The sequence below is a fragment of the Salvelinus sp. IW2-2015 genome, linkage group LG20 (assembly GCF_002910315.2).
Source record: "Salvelinus sp. IW2-2015 linkage group LG20, ASM291031v2, whole genome shotgun sequence".
NCBI classification, from domain to species: Eukaryota; Metazoa; Chordata; class Actinopteri; order Salmoniformes; family Salmonidae; genus Salvelinus; species Salvelinus sp. IW2-2015.
Window position 1 is genome coordinate 13,305,590 of NC_036860.1, and position 14,102 is coordinate 13,319,691.

The 14,102-nt window shown below is 41.8% G+C and overlaps 1 protein-coding gene across 2 annotated transcripts in view; it reads left to right on the plus strand.

Moving 5' to 3' along the window:
* LOC111980598 (thyroid hormone receptor alpha) overlaps window positions 1-14,102 on the plus strand; it is a 130,388-nt gene that overhangs the window by 84,147 nt on the left and 32,139 nt on the right. For both annotated transcript variants that reach the window (XM_024011412.1, XM_024011411.2), the window contains exons 4-7: window positions 10,190-10,251; window positions 12,862-12,983; window positions 13,432-13,579; window positions 13,709-13,914. In XM_024011412.1, coding sequence (XP_023867180.1) covers window positions 10,190-10,251; window positions 12,862-12,983; window positions 13,432-13,579; window positions 13,709-13,914 — 538 coding nt within the window. The remainder of the gene's footprint in view (window positions 1-10,189; window positions 10,252-12,861; window positions 12,984-13,431; window positions 13,580-13,708; window positions 13,915-14,102) is intronic.

The following is a 14,102-nucleotide window of genomic DNA, read 5'->3' on the forward strand; positions in this document are numbered from 1 at the left end:
CAGAAGGAGAGATAGTGAAGGGCAATCTACCGCTACAGCATACAATGACATTCTAGATGATTCTGTACTTCCAATTTTGTGCCAACAGTTTGTGGAAGGCCCTTTTCTTCTTTCAGCATGACAATGCCCCCGTGCACAAACGAGTTCCATACAGAAATGGGTTGTCGAGATCAGTGTGGAAGAACTTGACTGGCCTGAAATCAACACCATCGAATATCTTTGGGATGAATTGTAACGGCGAATGGGAGCCAGGCATCAGTGCCCGACCTCACTAATGCTCTTGTTGCTTAATGGAAGCAACTCCCTGCAGCAATGTTCCAAAATCTAGTGGAAAGCCTCCCAGAAGAGTGGGGCCTTTTATAGCAGCAAAGGGGGGGGGACCAAATCCATATTAACGCCCATGATTTTGGATTGAGATGTTTGACGAGCAGGTGTCCACATACTTTTGGTCATGTAGTGTAGATATAAACCACATCAGGGAACAGGGCATCCTTTTTAAGGCCTTACGGTTGCTTAGATACCTTTGTATGTAGTGGGTCTAGTCAAGGCTTAAGATGTTTGATACGTCTTGACAACTGACTGACTGGCCAAACATAATTTGTTTCTTTACTGTACCTTTCATTATATTGAGATCAGGTTAACCTCTTTGGGCTATAGGGCAGTATTGAGTAGCCTGGATAAAATGTGCCCAATTTAAACGGCCTCGTACTCAATTCTTGCTCGTACAATATGCATATTATTTTTCTATTGGATAGAAAACACTCTAGTTTCTAAAACCGTTTGAATTTGTCTGTGGGTAAAACACAACTCACTTTGGCAGCACACTTTCTGACCAGGAAGTGGAAAGTCTGAAATCGATGCTGTGTTCAAGGGCCTGCCTATAAATGGGCATGATACGTATGACTTACGTGCACGTCATACACCTTCCCCTAGATGTCAAGAGGAAGTGAGAGGAGAAATGAGTTGATTATCTTGGTCTGAGATATAATGCATCCTCTTGGAATGACGTGTCCCCCATTTTAGGTTTTCTGGAAGGCGCGGTGGAGGGACCTGTTATTGCCTACTGGAAAGCTGTCGTTATGGGCGAATACTATCTCCGGCTTTGATTTTATTTGATACATGTCACAATATCATCGTAAAGTATGTTTTTTCAATATAGTTTTATTAGAATATTTGAAATTTATTAGGCGTGTTAGGCGTGTTGCGTTGTTTGCGTTTGGTTCACGAAGGAGAGCTTAGCACCACTTGGCCAGTGTGCTTGCTAATTCAAGAGGGAAAAGACAGTTCTGAATCCAAACAAAGACCGGTTCTGGACAAAGGACCCTTGTACAACATTCTGATGGAAGATCAGCAAAAGTAAGAACCATTTTGTGATGCTATTTCATATATCTGTCGAACTGTGTACTAGTAGCTTTGCGCTCAGGTTTTGGTTATTCCCTTACCATAACTAAGTCTTATGTCGTAATGAAGATATTTTTAGAATTCTAACACTGCGATTGCATTAAGAACTAATGGATCTATCGTTCCTATACAACATGTATTTTTTGTAATGTTTATGAATTGCTATTTGGTCAGAATAGGTGAGAGTCTAATAGAAATATCCGCACATTCTGGGAAAAATATGCTAGTTAGCACATTGTATAAACACGGATTTCAGCTCTAAATATGCACATTTTCGAACAAACATAAGTGTATGTATACCTGATGTTATAGGACTGTCATCTGAGGAAGGTTTATGAAGGTTAGTGAATTTAATATCTTTTTGCTGGTTTATTCGCTAACGCTAACGTGCCTATTGCTATCGCTAACGTGCTTGATGAATGAATGCGGTAGTGTGGTAGGCAATTGTAGTAAGCTAATATAATGCTATATTGTGTTTTCGCTGTAAAAACACTTTAAAAAATCGGAAATATTGGCTGGATTCAAAGATGTTTGTCTTTTAATTTGCTGTACACATCGATTTTTCAGAAAGTTTTATGATGAGTATTTAGGTAATCACATTGGTCTCTATAATTACTCTGGCTGCTTCAGTTCTATTTTTAACGGTAGCTGTGATGGTAGCTGCAATGTAAAACTGATTTATACCTCAAATATGCCTAATTTTTCGAACAAAACATAGATTTATTGAATAACATGTTATAAGACTGTCATCTGATGAAGTTGTTTCTTGGTTAGTTTGGTTGGTTCTAGGTTAGTTTTGGTTGGTTTTGTGCATGCTACCTGTGCTGTGAAAAATGTCTGTGCTTTTTTTCTATTTGAGGTGAGCTAACATAAATATACGTGGTGTTTTCCTGTAAAACATTTTTTTTAAATCGGACATGTTGGCTGGATTCACAAGATGTGTATCTTTCATTAGCTGTATTGGACTTGTTAATGTGTGAAAGTTAAATATTTCTAAAAAAATATATTTTTTGAATTTCGCGCTCTGCCTTTCAGTGGAATGTGGGAGGAGTTCCGTAGCGGAACGCCGAGCTGTAAAGGTTAATGGTCAGCTGGCTGGTTCCTTTTCACAGATCCTCTTTACCTTATGTATCTGGTCCTGTCCCTGAGCTACCTATTCACTCATACGTCCGGTGTGGTGTCTGCCTATTAATCGGCTGGGTTCTTGGACTGCATAGCTTTCAGTAATCAAGGCTGTGATGTCACACACTGGCCATCATCCCTGGATACGCGTGTTAGTTTACTAGATGGTTAACATAGTTGACTTTATCGCAAAGCACAGTACTTCTAATCACGGCCAGATAGTGACATCAGCTACTAGTCAGATCAGTGATGCCAGTGTGTGACATCACAGCCTTGATTACTGAAAGCTATGCAGTCCAAGAACCCAGCCGAGTTAATAGGCAGACACACACAAAGCCGGAGATAGTATTCGCCCATAACGACAGCTTTCCAGTAGGCAATAACAGGTCCCTCCACGCGCCTTCCAGAAAACCTAAAATGGGGGACACGTCATTCCAAGAGGATGCATTATATGTCAGACCAAGATAATCAACTCATTTCTCCTCTCACTTCGTCTTGACATCTAGGGGAAGGTGTATGACGTGCACGTATAGTCATACGTATCATGCCCATTTATAGGCAGGCCCTTGAACACAGCATCGATTTCAGACTTTCCACTTCCTGGTCAGAAAGTGTGCTGCCAAATGAGTTGTGTTTTACCCACAGACAAAATTCAAACGGTTTTAGAAACTAGAGTGTTTTCTATCCAATAGTAATAATAATATGCATATTGTACGAGCAAGAATTGAGTACGAGGCCGTTTAAATTGGGCACATTTTATCCAGGCTACTCAATACTGCCCCTATAGCCCAAAGAGGTTAACCTGATCTCAATRTAATGAAAGGTACAGTAAAGAAACAAATTATGTTTGGCCAGTCAGTCAGTTGTCAAGACGTATCAAACATCTTAAGCCTTGACTAGACCCACTACATACAAAGGTATCTAAGCAACCGTAAGGCCTTAAAAAGGATGCCCTGTTCCCTGATGTGGTTTATATCTACACTACATGACCAAAAGTATGTGGACACCTGCTCGTCAAACATCTCAATCCAAAATCATGGGCGTTAATATGGATTTGGTCCCCCCCCCCCTTTGCTGCTATAAAAGGCCCCACTCTTCTGGGAGGCTTTCCACTAGATGTTGGAACATTGCTGCAGGGAGTTGCTTCCATTAAGCAACAAGAGCATTAGTGAGGTCGGGCACTGATGCCTGGCTCCCATTCGCCGTTACAATTCATCCCAAAGATATTCGATGGTGTTGATTTCAGGCCAGTCAAGTTCTTCCACACTGATCTCGACAACCCATTTCTGTATGGAACTCGCTTTGTGCACGGGGGCATTGTCATGCTGAAAGAAGAAAGGGCCTTCCACAAACTGTTGGCACAAAATTGGAAGTACAGAATCATCTAGAATGTCATTGTATGCTGTAGCGGTAAGATTGCCCTTCACTGGAACTAAGGGACCTAGCTCAAACCATGAAAAATAGCCCCAGATCATTATTCCTCCACCAAACTTTAAAGTCAGCACTGTGCATTCAGGCAGGTAGTGTTCTCCTGGTATCTGTCAAACCTAGATTCGTCCAGATGGTGAAGCGTKATTCATCACTTCAGAGAACGCATTTATGCTGCTCCAGAGTCCAATGGCGGTGAGCTTTACACCACTCCAGCGACGCTTGTCATTGTGCATGGCGATCTTAGGCTTGTGGGCGCCTGCTTGGCCATGGAAACCCATTTCATGAAGCTCCTGACAAACAGGTATTTTGCTGACGTTGCTTCCAGAGGCAGTTTGGAACCCGGTAGTGATTGTTGCAACCGAGGACAGATGATTTTCTTTATGCGCTTCAGCACTCGGCACTGCACTGTGTGAGCTTGTGTGGCCTACCACTTCGCTTCTGAGCCGTTGTTGCTCCTAGACRTTTCCACTTCACAATAACAGCACTAGCAGTGCAGAAATTTGATGAACTGACTTGTTTGAAAGGTGGCATCCAATGACGGTGCCACGTTGACAGTCACTGAGCTCTTCACTAAGGCCATTCTCCTACCAATATTTGTCTATGGAGATTGCATGGCTGTGTGCTCGATTTTATACACCTGTCAGCAACGGGTATGGCTGTCATAGACAAATCCACTAATTTGAAGGGCTGTCCACATACTTTTGTATATACTGTCCATTCGGAAATTATTAAGACCCCTTGACTTTTTCCACATTTTGTTACATTACAGCCTTATTCTAAAATGTATTAAATAAAACATTTCGCTCATCAATCTACACACAATTCCCCAAAATGACATGGAAACAGGTTTTTAGACATTTTTGCAAATGTTTTAAAAATAAAAAAGATGCCTTATTTACATAAGTATTCAGACCCCTTGCTATGAGACTCAAAATTTTGCTCTGGTGCATCCGGTTTCCATTGATCGTCCTTGATGTTTCTACAACTTGATTGGAGACCACCTGTTGTAAATTCAATTGATTGGACATGATTTGGAAAGGCACACACCTGTCTATTTAAGGTCCCACAGTTGACAGTGCATGTCAGAGCAAAAACCAAGTCATGAGGTCGAAGGAATTGTCCGTGGAGACAGGATTGTGTCGCGGCACAGATCTCGGGATGGGTACCAAAACATTTCTGCAGCATTGAAGGTCCCCAAGAGCACAGTGGCCTCCATCATTCTTAAATGGAAGAAGTTTGGAACCACCAAGAGTCTTCCTAGAGCTGGCTGCCCTGCCAAACTGAGCAATAGGGGGAGAAGGGCCTTGGTCAGGGAGGTGACCAAGAACCTAATGGTCACTCTGACAGAGTTCTAGAGTTCCTCTGTGGAGATGAAAGAACCTTCCAGAAGGACAACCATCTCTGCAGCACTCCACTAATCAGGCCTTTATGGTAGAGTGGCCAGATGGAAGCCACTCCTCAATAAAAGCTACATGACAGCCCGCTTGGAGTTTGCTAAAAGGCAACTAAATTAYTCTTAGACCATGAGTAACAACATTCTCTGGTCTGATGAACCCAAGATTGAACTCTTTGGCCTGAATGCAATGTTAAAAAAAWATATTAGAATTGGATTTGTTTATTACTTTTTTGGACTTGGAAAACTGTTGCGGTAATGACYGTTATTGCATTGGTGTTTGTGGTACAATACATAATATCTAATCAAATAATAATTATGAAGGAGATAATTATGAAATATATTGTTGTACTGCAGCCTGAATTTWAAAAAAGCAGAATGTAATAGTGGAATTATGTTTTTCTTAGTGTTTGAAAAGTAATAAAATATCAAAGCTGAAATGTCAAGTGTTCAACCTTTGTTATAGCAAGCCTAAGTAAGTACAGGAGTAAAAATGTGCTTAATAACAAGTCGCATAATAAGTTACATAAATAGTGTTTAACATGATTTTTGAATGACTACTTCATCTCTGTAACCCACACATGCAATTATCTTTAAGGTMTCTGTCGAGCAGTAAATTTCAAACACAGATTCAACCAAATCATTGGTTTTCCAATGCCTCGCAAAGAAGGGCACATATTGGTAGATTTTATTAAAAAGCAGACATTGAATATCCCTTTGAGCATGGTGAAGTTATTAATTACACGTTGGATGGTGTATCACTACACCCAGTCATTACAAAGATACAGGCATCCTTTCTAACTCCGTTGCCGATGTGGAAGGAAACCACTCCGAAATTTCACCATGAGGCCAATGGTGACTTTAAAACAGTTACAGGCTGTCAACAACATTGTAGTTACGCCACAATACTAACCTAATTGACAGGGGAAAAAAGAGGAAGCCTGTACAAAATAAAAATATTCCAAAACATGCATCCTGTTTGCAACAAGGCACTAAAGTAATACTGCGAAAAATGTGGCAAAGCAATTAACTTTTTCAAGCATAGTGGTGGCTGCATCATGTTATGGGTAAGGACCTGGGAGTTTTTCAGGATAAAAAAAGAAACTGAATGAAGCTAAGGTCAGGCAAAATCCGGTTCAGTCTGTTTTCCACCAGACACTGGAAGATGAATTCACTTTTCAGCAAGATACTAACCTAAAACACAAGGCCAAATCTACACTGGACTTGCTTACCAATAAGACAGTGAATGTTCCTGAGAGGCCATGTTAGTTTTGACTTAAATCTACTTGAAAATCTATGGCAAGACCTGAAAATGGTTGTCTAGCAATGATCAACATCCAATTTGACAGCTTGAAGAATTTTGAAATAAATAATCGGCAAATGTTGCTACACCTGGATTGTCCAGGTGTAGAAAACTCTTAGCCTTACCCATAAAGACTCACAGATGTAATCGCTGCCAAATGTGCTTTTACAAAGTATTGACTCGGGTCATTTGCATTTTCATTACATATTTTGATTTGTTTAAGATTATTTTGGTTACTACATGATTCCATATGTGWTATTTCATAGTTGTGATGTCTTATCTATTATTCTACAATGTAAAAATAAAGAAAAATCCTTGAATGAGTAGGTGTGTCCAAACYTTTGATGGGTACTGTGTATATACACACTGAACAAAAATATAAACGCAACATGTAAAGTGTTGGTCCCATGTTTCATGAGCTGTTCCAACGCACAAAAAGCTTATTTCTCTCAAATCAAATTTTGTGCACAAATTATTTTACATCTCTGTTAGTGAGCATTTCTCTTTGCCAAAATAATCCATCCACCTGACAGGTGTGACATATCAAGAAGCTGATTAAACAGCATRATCATTACACTTGTGCTGGGGACAAAAAAAGGCCACTCTAAAATGTGCAGTTTTGTCAGACAACACAATGCCACAGTTGTCTAAAGTTTTTAGGGAGTGTGCAATTGGCTTGCTGACTCTGATTGTCTACTAGAACTGTTGCCAGAGAATTGAATGTACATTTTCTACCATAAGCCACCTCCAATGTCAATTTAGAGAATTTGGCTGTACGTCCAACAAGCCTCACAACCGCAGACCACGTTTCTGGCATTGTGTGGGCGAGTGGTTTGCTGATGTCAATGTAGTTAACATAGTACCCCATGCTGGCGGTTGGGTTATGGTATGGGCAGGCAGGCAGGCATAATGGACAATGAGCACAATTRCATTTTATCGATGGCAATTTGAATGCACAGAGATAACCTAACGAGATCCCGAGGCCCATTGTCATGCCATTCATCCGCCTCATCACCTCATGTTTCAGCATGATAATGCACGTCCCCATGTCGCTAACTAACTCTATGCAAAGGAGATGTGTTGCGCTGCAGGAGGCAAATAGGCACTGGTTTTCTGATCTACGTCCCTTCCTTTTTTTTGAAAGGTATCTGTGACTAATAGATGCATATCTTTATTCCCAGTTGTGTGAAATAGATAGATAGATTAGGCCCTCATTAATTCATTTCAATTGACTGATTTCCTTATATGAACTGTAACTCTGTAAAATCTTAAATTGTCACGTTGCGTCATATTTTTGTTCAGTGTATATATAAAAATCTGCTTGTTTCAGTTTGTGGTTTCTCTAAATTCAACCCGGCAGTGAGCTTCAAAACACTGAAAAAGAAGAGCCATTGATTAAACCCATTGATATTATTGATCAATCAAGCATATTTACCTATTTTATTTTCCTTTGTAACACCATTAAAAGACAATCACTGGAATACTTACCTGGTGTTCCATAATAATGTCACAACATGTTAGCTGTGGGTCCCATTGTATTCTACAATCTCCATGATTATATAAGCAAAGCCTCTGTGATTTGGGATTGAAGATCAAGTCATTCTGAGGAGGACGACGACTGAGGGATTTTGAGAAGGGATGGAAYAGGGAGAGGTGTCTTCTAAAGCTCTGTCACATGAGGTGATAGTTATCACTAATTGCCTGTCATCGGGGGGGTCGTCAACAGATGAAAGCATGAGAGAGAGAGATGGAAAGAGGGAGAGGGGTTGGGAGAGTGAAAGCAAAGTAACGTACTCCCTGCCAGAAAAGGAGAGGGAGGGAGTGTGAGAGAGAGAGTACTGAGGGCTGAAGCACCCAGCGAACATCACAGCATCCCAGATACTGTACCGAGAGGATCGCTCTGGAAGGATATACTATACAGATCTCTCAGGGGGAAATACAGACTACAGCCATGCATATTCTGCAACCCTATTGCATCAACAGGTGTGTCTCTCTCTGTCTCTCTCTGTGTGTCTCTCTGTGTGTGTGTGTGTGTGTGTGTGTGTGCATATGACAGCCAAAGCCAAGTTGACCAGTGTATTTGAAATGTAGTTGAACGTTGTTGCTTTCAGCGCACCTTTACTGTGAAAGAAATGGAAAACAATCTAGCATGCATCATCACATTTGAAAAGGAGGAGAGACCATTTTGGGATTAACATATCTCTGATGGAGAAGGGGGGAGAGGGGGAACCGGGAGAGAGATTGAATGGAGAAAAGGGGTAGAGAGGGGACAGGTAGAGGGGGATAGAGGACGGAGAATCTCTATCACTGAACTCACATTGAAGGCAATGTGCTAAGCCAATCATAATGCCTCTCACTTCAACTGCAACTTGATGTTATRTAAAGATAGACCAGTMATTTAGATGAAGCACATTTTAAGAGGATTCTTGACGGAGGTTGATCTGTAAAACTGTCATACATGGATGAATGATGGTGTCAAGGGAATTAGTCTCTTGTGACGCCTGTACGTGCGTGTGTGTACGTGCGTGGTTAAATGAATGTCCTGGCACTGTACCCTCCACATAACCACAGAACACTTGAGGCTGGGTGAATGAGAGGCAAAAACRAATGGTGTTGTTAGGGAGTGACCGTATCATATTGACCATGTCGGAGAGGATATGCGTAGAGAAGGACACGGGGACTCGTCCAGCACAGTGAAAGAGGTCTCTGATTCCAAGAGAACATGTCCTTATGAAACCAGCCTGATTCCGCGATTAGCTTCTCTTGTGAAAGGAAGCGTGAGTGCAGTGGTCAGCCTGCTTGACCAGGCTAAAGAAAGGGGAGCAGCAGCACACGTCAATGACTTTGATGTTAAAATAAAACCGAAATACCCAAATAGATGTGTTGTAACATTGGGTATCAACTGATGGTAATGTGTGTAGCGTGTGCTAGCAAACCTCCGTTTTCTAAGTGGAAGTGACCTTTGAGGACGTTTGTGATTCAATTGCACACCTTTCTCTTTCTAGCTCTCCCCTCTGTTTCTACGGTCTCTCTCGCTAACACTCTCTCCCTCCCTCAGTACCTCTACCTCAGTACCTCTCCCTCATGTCTTTTCAGGCTGTAGTCCAGATGTTGTATGCCTGGTGTATGTTTTGTGAGGTTACTAAAATGGTCATGTCATGTGGATTACATATAGGAACCAGGTTACTGTGAGCCTAGTAACTGAATAACATTAGGCAATTTTCAGAATAATATGTTGTTCGGGGGATGGGAGGTAGTTTGTCCTGTCAATGAAATGGTAAACGGCTTGTGAAGAGATTTGTATGGCTGCCCTGCTTTGTAGTTGTTTTGATAGTGTTTTTGGGTGTGGTGGGATTTTTGGTTACAGGGCAGTTGGGGATTGGTTGGTGGAATGTTATTTAAAGGTGCTGGTTGTGTGTTCGAATGGAAAAAGTGACATTCTCCGTTTCTCTCTTTTATCTATCCCCCTCTCTCTCTACCCTTCTGTCTGTTTCTGTCTCTCTATGTTTCTGTCTGTCTCTCTCCCTCCCTCTCTCCAGGTGGCCTGATGGCCCAAAAAGGAAGAGAAAGAACAGCACATGTTCGGTGAAGAGCATGTCTGGTAAGTTCACGTGCAAGCCATTGGCCACCATTCCTCAGTGAAGGACAAGTCGATGCTCATTTACAAATGGTTGTATCATGTAGCTGTTCTAAGCACTTACTCTCTAGCCACTCAGCCACATGCTTTTGATACCCTTCTATAAAGCTTTTGTTTTTATGAGGGGGGGACAGCATTCCTAGGTGGTTAGGTGGTTAGTATTTATTTTCTCTACTTACTCCACATACCATATGGTTTATCTGCCAAATTGCTTTCAGTGTTTTAGACAAAGGGCATGCGTTTCAGGAGATGAATTGGAGAGACAACCATTTTAATTTAAGTAGATCGTTTGAAAAGAGGGGACTCCAAGTTAGAATTGTCAGGAATAAATATGTTTCAGCTGTGTAGTCTTGGCACCGCCATGCGGTAAATGTGGTTCTCTACTCTGAAGACTTTAGGTGGTGAGTGACTTTAGGATTTCCCCTGGAGTGATATTAGGTCAGAGTGGTGTGGGTGGGTAGATGTGTATATGGGAGTGTGTGTATACTGTACAGTTGAAGTCAGAAATGTACATACACTTAGGTTGGAGTGATTAAAATTMGTTTTTCAGCCACTCCACAAATTTCTTGTTAACAAACTAGTTTTGGCAAGTCGGTTAGGACATCTACTTTGTGCATGACACAAGTAATTTTTCCAACAATTGTTTACAGACAGATTATTTCACTTATAATTCGCTGTTATCACAATTCCAGTGTGTCAGAAGTTTACATACACTAAGTTGACTGTGCCTTTAAACAGCCTGGAAAATTCAAAGAATGGATGTCATGGCTTTAGAAGCTTCTGATAGGCTAATTTACATCATTTGAGTCAATTGGAGGTATACCTGTGGATGTATTTCAAGGCCTACCTTTCAAACTAGGTGTGGCTCAGTTTCGGTAGAGCATGGCGCTTGCAACGCCAGGGCACTTGCAACGCCAGGGTTGTGGGTTCATTCCCCACGGGGGACCAGGATGAATATGTATGAACTTTCCAATTTGTAAGTCGCTCTGGATAAGAGCGTCAGCTAAATGACTTAAATGTAAACTCAGTGCCTCTTTGCTGACATCATGGGACAGTCAAAAGAAATCAGCCAAGACCTCAGAAAAATTATTGTAGACCTCCACAAGTCTGGTTCATCCTTGGGAACAATTTCCAAACGCCTGAAGGTACCACGTTTCATCTGTACAAACAATAGTACGCAAGTATAAACACCATGGGACCACGCAGCCTTTATACCGCTCAGGAAGGAGACGTGTTCTGATGAAGTGCAAATCAGTCCCAGAACCAACAGCAAAGGACTTGTGAAGATGCTGGAGGAAAAGTGTACAAAAGTATCTATATCCACAGTAAAATGAGTCCTATATCGACATAACCTGAAAGGCCTCTCAGCAAGGAAGAAGCCACTGCTCCAAAACCGCCATAAAAATGCTAGACTACGGTTTGCAACTGACATGGGGACGAAGATTGTACTTTTTGGAGAAATGTACTCTGGTCTGATGAAACAAAAATATAACCGTTTGGCCATAATGACCATCGTTATTTGGGGGAAAGGGGGGGAAGCTTGCAAGCCGAAAAACACTGTTCCAACCGTGAAGCACGGGGGTGGCAGCATCATGTTGTGGGGGTGCTTTGCTGCAGGAGCGACTGGTGCACTTCACAAAATAGATGTCAGCAGGACAACTTTATGTGGATATATTGAAGCAACATCTCAAGACATCAATCAGGAAGTTAAAGCTTAGTAGCAAATGGGTCTTCCAAATGGACAATGACCCCAAGCATACTTCCAAAGTTGTGGCAAATGGCTTAAGGACAACAAAGTCAAGGTATTGGAGTGGCCATCACAAAGCCCTGACCTCAATCCTATAGAAAATTTGTGGGCAGAACTGAAAAAGCTTGTGCGAGCAAGGAGGCCTACKAACCTGACTCAGTTACACCAGCTCTGTCAGGAGGAATGGGCCAAAATTCACCCAACTTATTACCCAAAACTTTTGACCCAAGTTAAACAATTTAAAGGCAATGCTACCAAATACTGAGTGTATGTCAATTTCTGACCCACTGGGAATGTGATGAAAGAAATAATAGCTGAAATAAATCATTCTCTCTATTATTCTGACATTTCACATTCTTAAAATAAAGTGGTGATCCTAACTGACCTAAGACAAGGACTTTTTACTAGTATTAAATGTCAGGAATTGTGAAAAACAGAGTTTAAATGTATTTGGCTAAKGTGTATGTAAACTTCCGACTTCAACTGTGTGTGTGCCCACACAGGAAACACACAGACCTAATCAAACACACGCATACACACTTCTACTGTATATGTGCTTTTGTTGCTCCTGTGTTAACACTTCTCTTCTCCTTCTCTTCTTCCTTGCTCTCTCCTCCTTCTCTACTCTCTCCTCCTTCTCTTCCTCCTCGTGTACTCCCTTTTCCTCCCTCCTCTTCATCCTCTTAATTTCTCCTCCACTTTGTCTTTCCTCCTCCTTTGCTTCCCCTCTCCTGATCTCCCTCTACCTCCTCTACTCCCTCTTCCTCTACTCCCTTTTCCTTTCTCCTCCACTTCCTCTCTCCTCCTCCTCTCCATCTCTCCCTCAGCACTGAGCCTCTCTGTCCAAGGATACATCCCCAGCTACTTGGAGAAGGATGAGCCGTGTGTGGTATGTGGAGACAAGGCCACCGGCTACCATTACCGCTGCATCACCTGCGAGGGCTGCAAGGTGAGAGACATGGCCCATGACTGGCCTGTAGGACTTCAAGGACTGGTTTGGTCAAATTTTATATGACCTAGGCATTCCACAGTAACTACTAGGGAGTAACCTGATTTTCCTTTGTATATGCATTAATTGAGTTCGTGTTATTTTTGATTTAACTATCGAGAATTATTGCAAAATTATTGACATATTATACTAGTGACATTTAAAAAAAAAAATTATACAATTGTGTCCAAATAGCATATATTGTCACCCTTGCACTTTTCTTAAAGAAAAAGGTTCCCTATTTCTTCTAAAATTGTTCTCCACACATGGGATTTTCAACATTGCAGAACCAGTTGTATTTTTGTAAACTTAGTCCCTAAGCTAAAAAACTAGCAACGTGGTTGATACAACGTCATTATGTTGATAACGTACTTTGAAATAACGAAGTTGATGCAACCAATGTCCACAGGGTTTCTTCAGGCGCACTATCCAGAAGAACCTTCACCCGGCTTACTCCTGTAAGTACGATGGCTGCTGCATCATCGACAAGATCACAAGGAACCAGTGCCAACTGTGTCGCTTCAGGAAATGCATTGCAGTTGGCATGGCCATGGACCGTGAGTGACACACACACACTCSATGAGTGTCAATCACACCTACCTTCTCACTGCTTTACACTCCCATTACCTCTACATTTAGTACTGAAATACAGTAGGTTCACAAAACAACTCTGTTTGTGTCCTTAGTGGTGCTGGACGACTCTAAGCGGGTAGCCAAGCGGCGTCTGATTGAGGAGAACAGGGAGAAGAGGAAGAAGGACGAGATTGTGAAGACCCTGCAGACGCGTCCGGAGCCCGACAGCTCGGAGTGGGAGCTGATTCACCATGTGACAGAGGCCCACCGCCACACCAACGCGCAGGGCTCCCACTGGAAACAGAAACGCAAGTTCCTGGTGAGATGCTAGGCTAATCTAAAGTTGGCTAGGCTAGTGCTATGTGAGACTAAGTTGTTGCCAGGCAACCAGGCAAATTCAGCTCAGTATGAAGAGTTTTATTGTTGAAAGTAAAGTTGATGTGGATCTGCTCAGAATGGATTGATCCAGTGCATATCTGAGGTGTTGATAACCACAGCCTTGAAAAC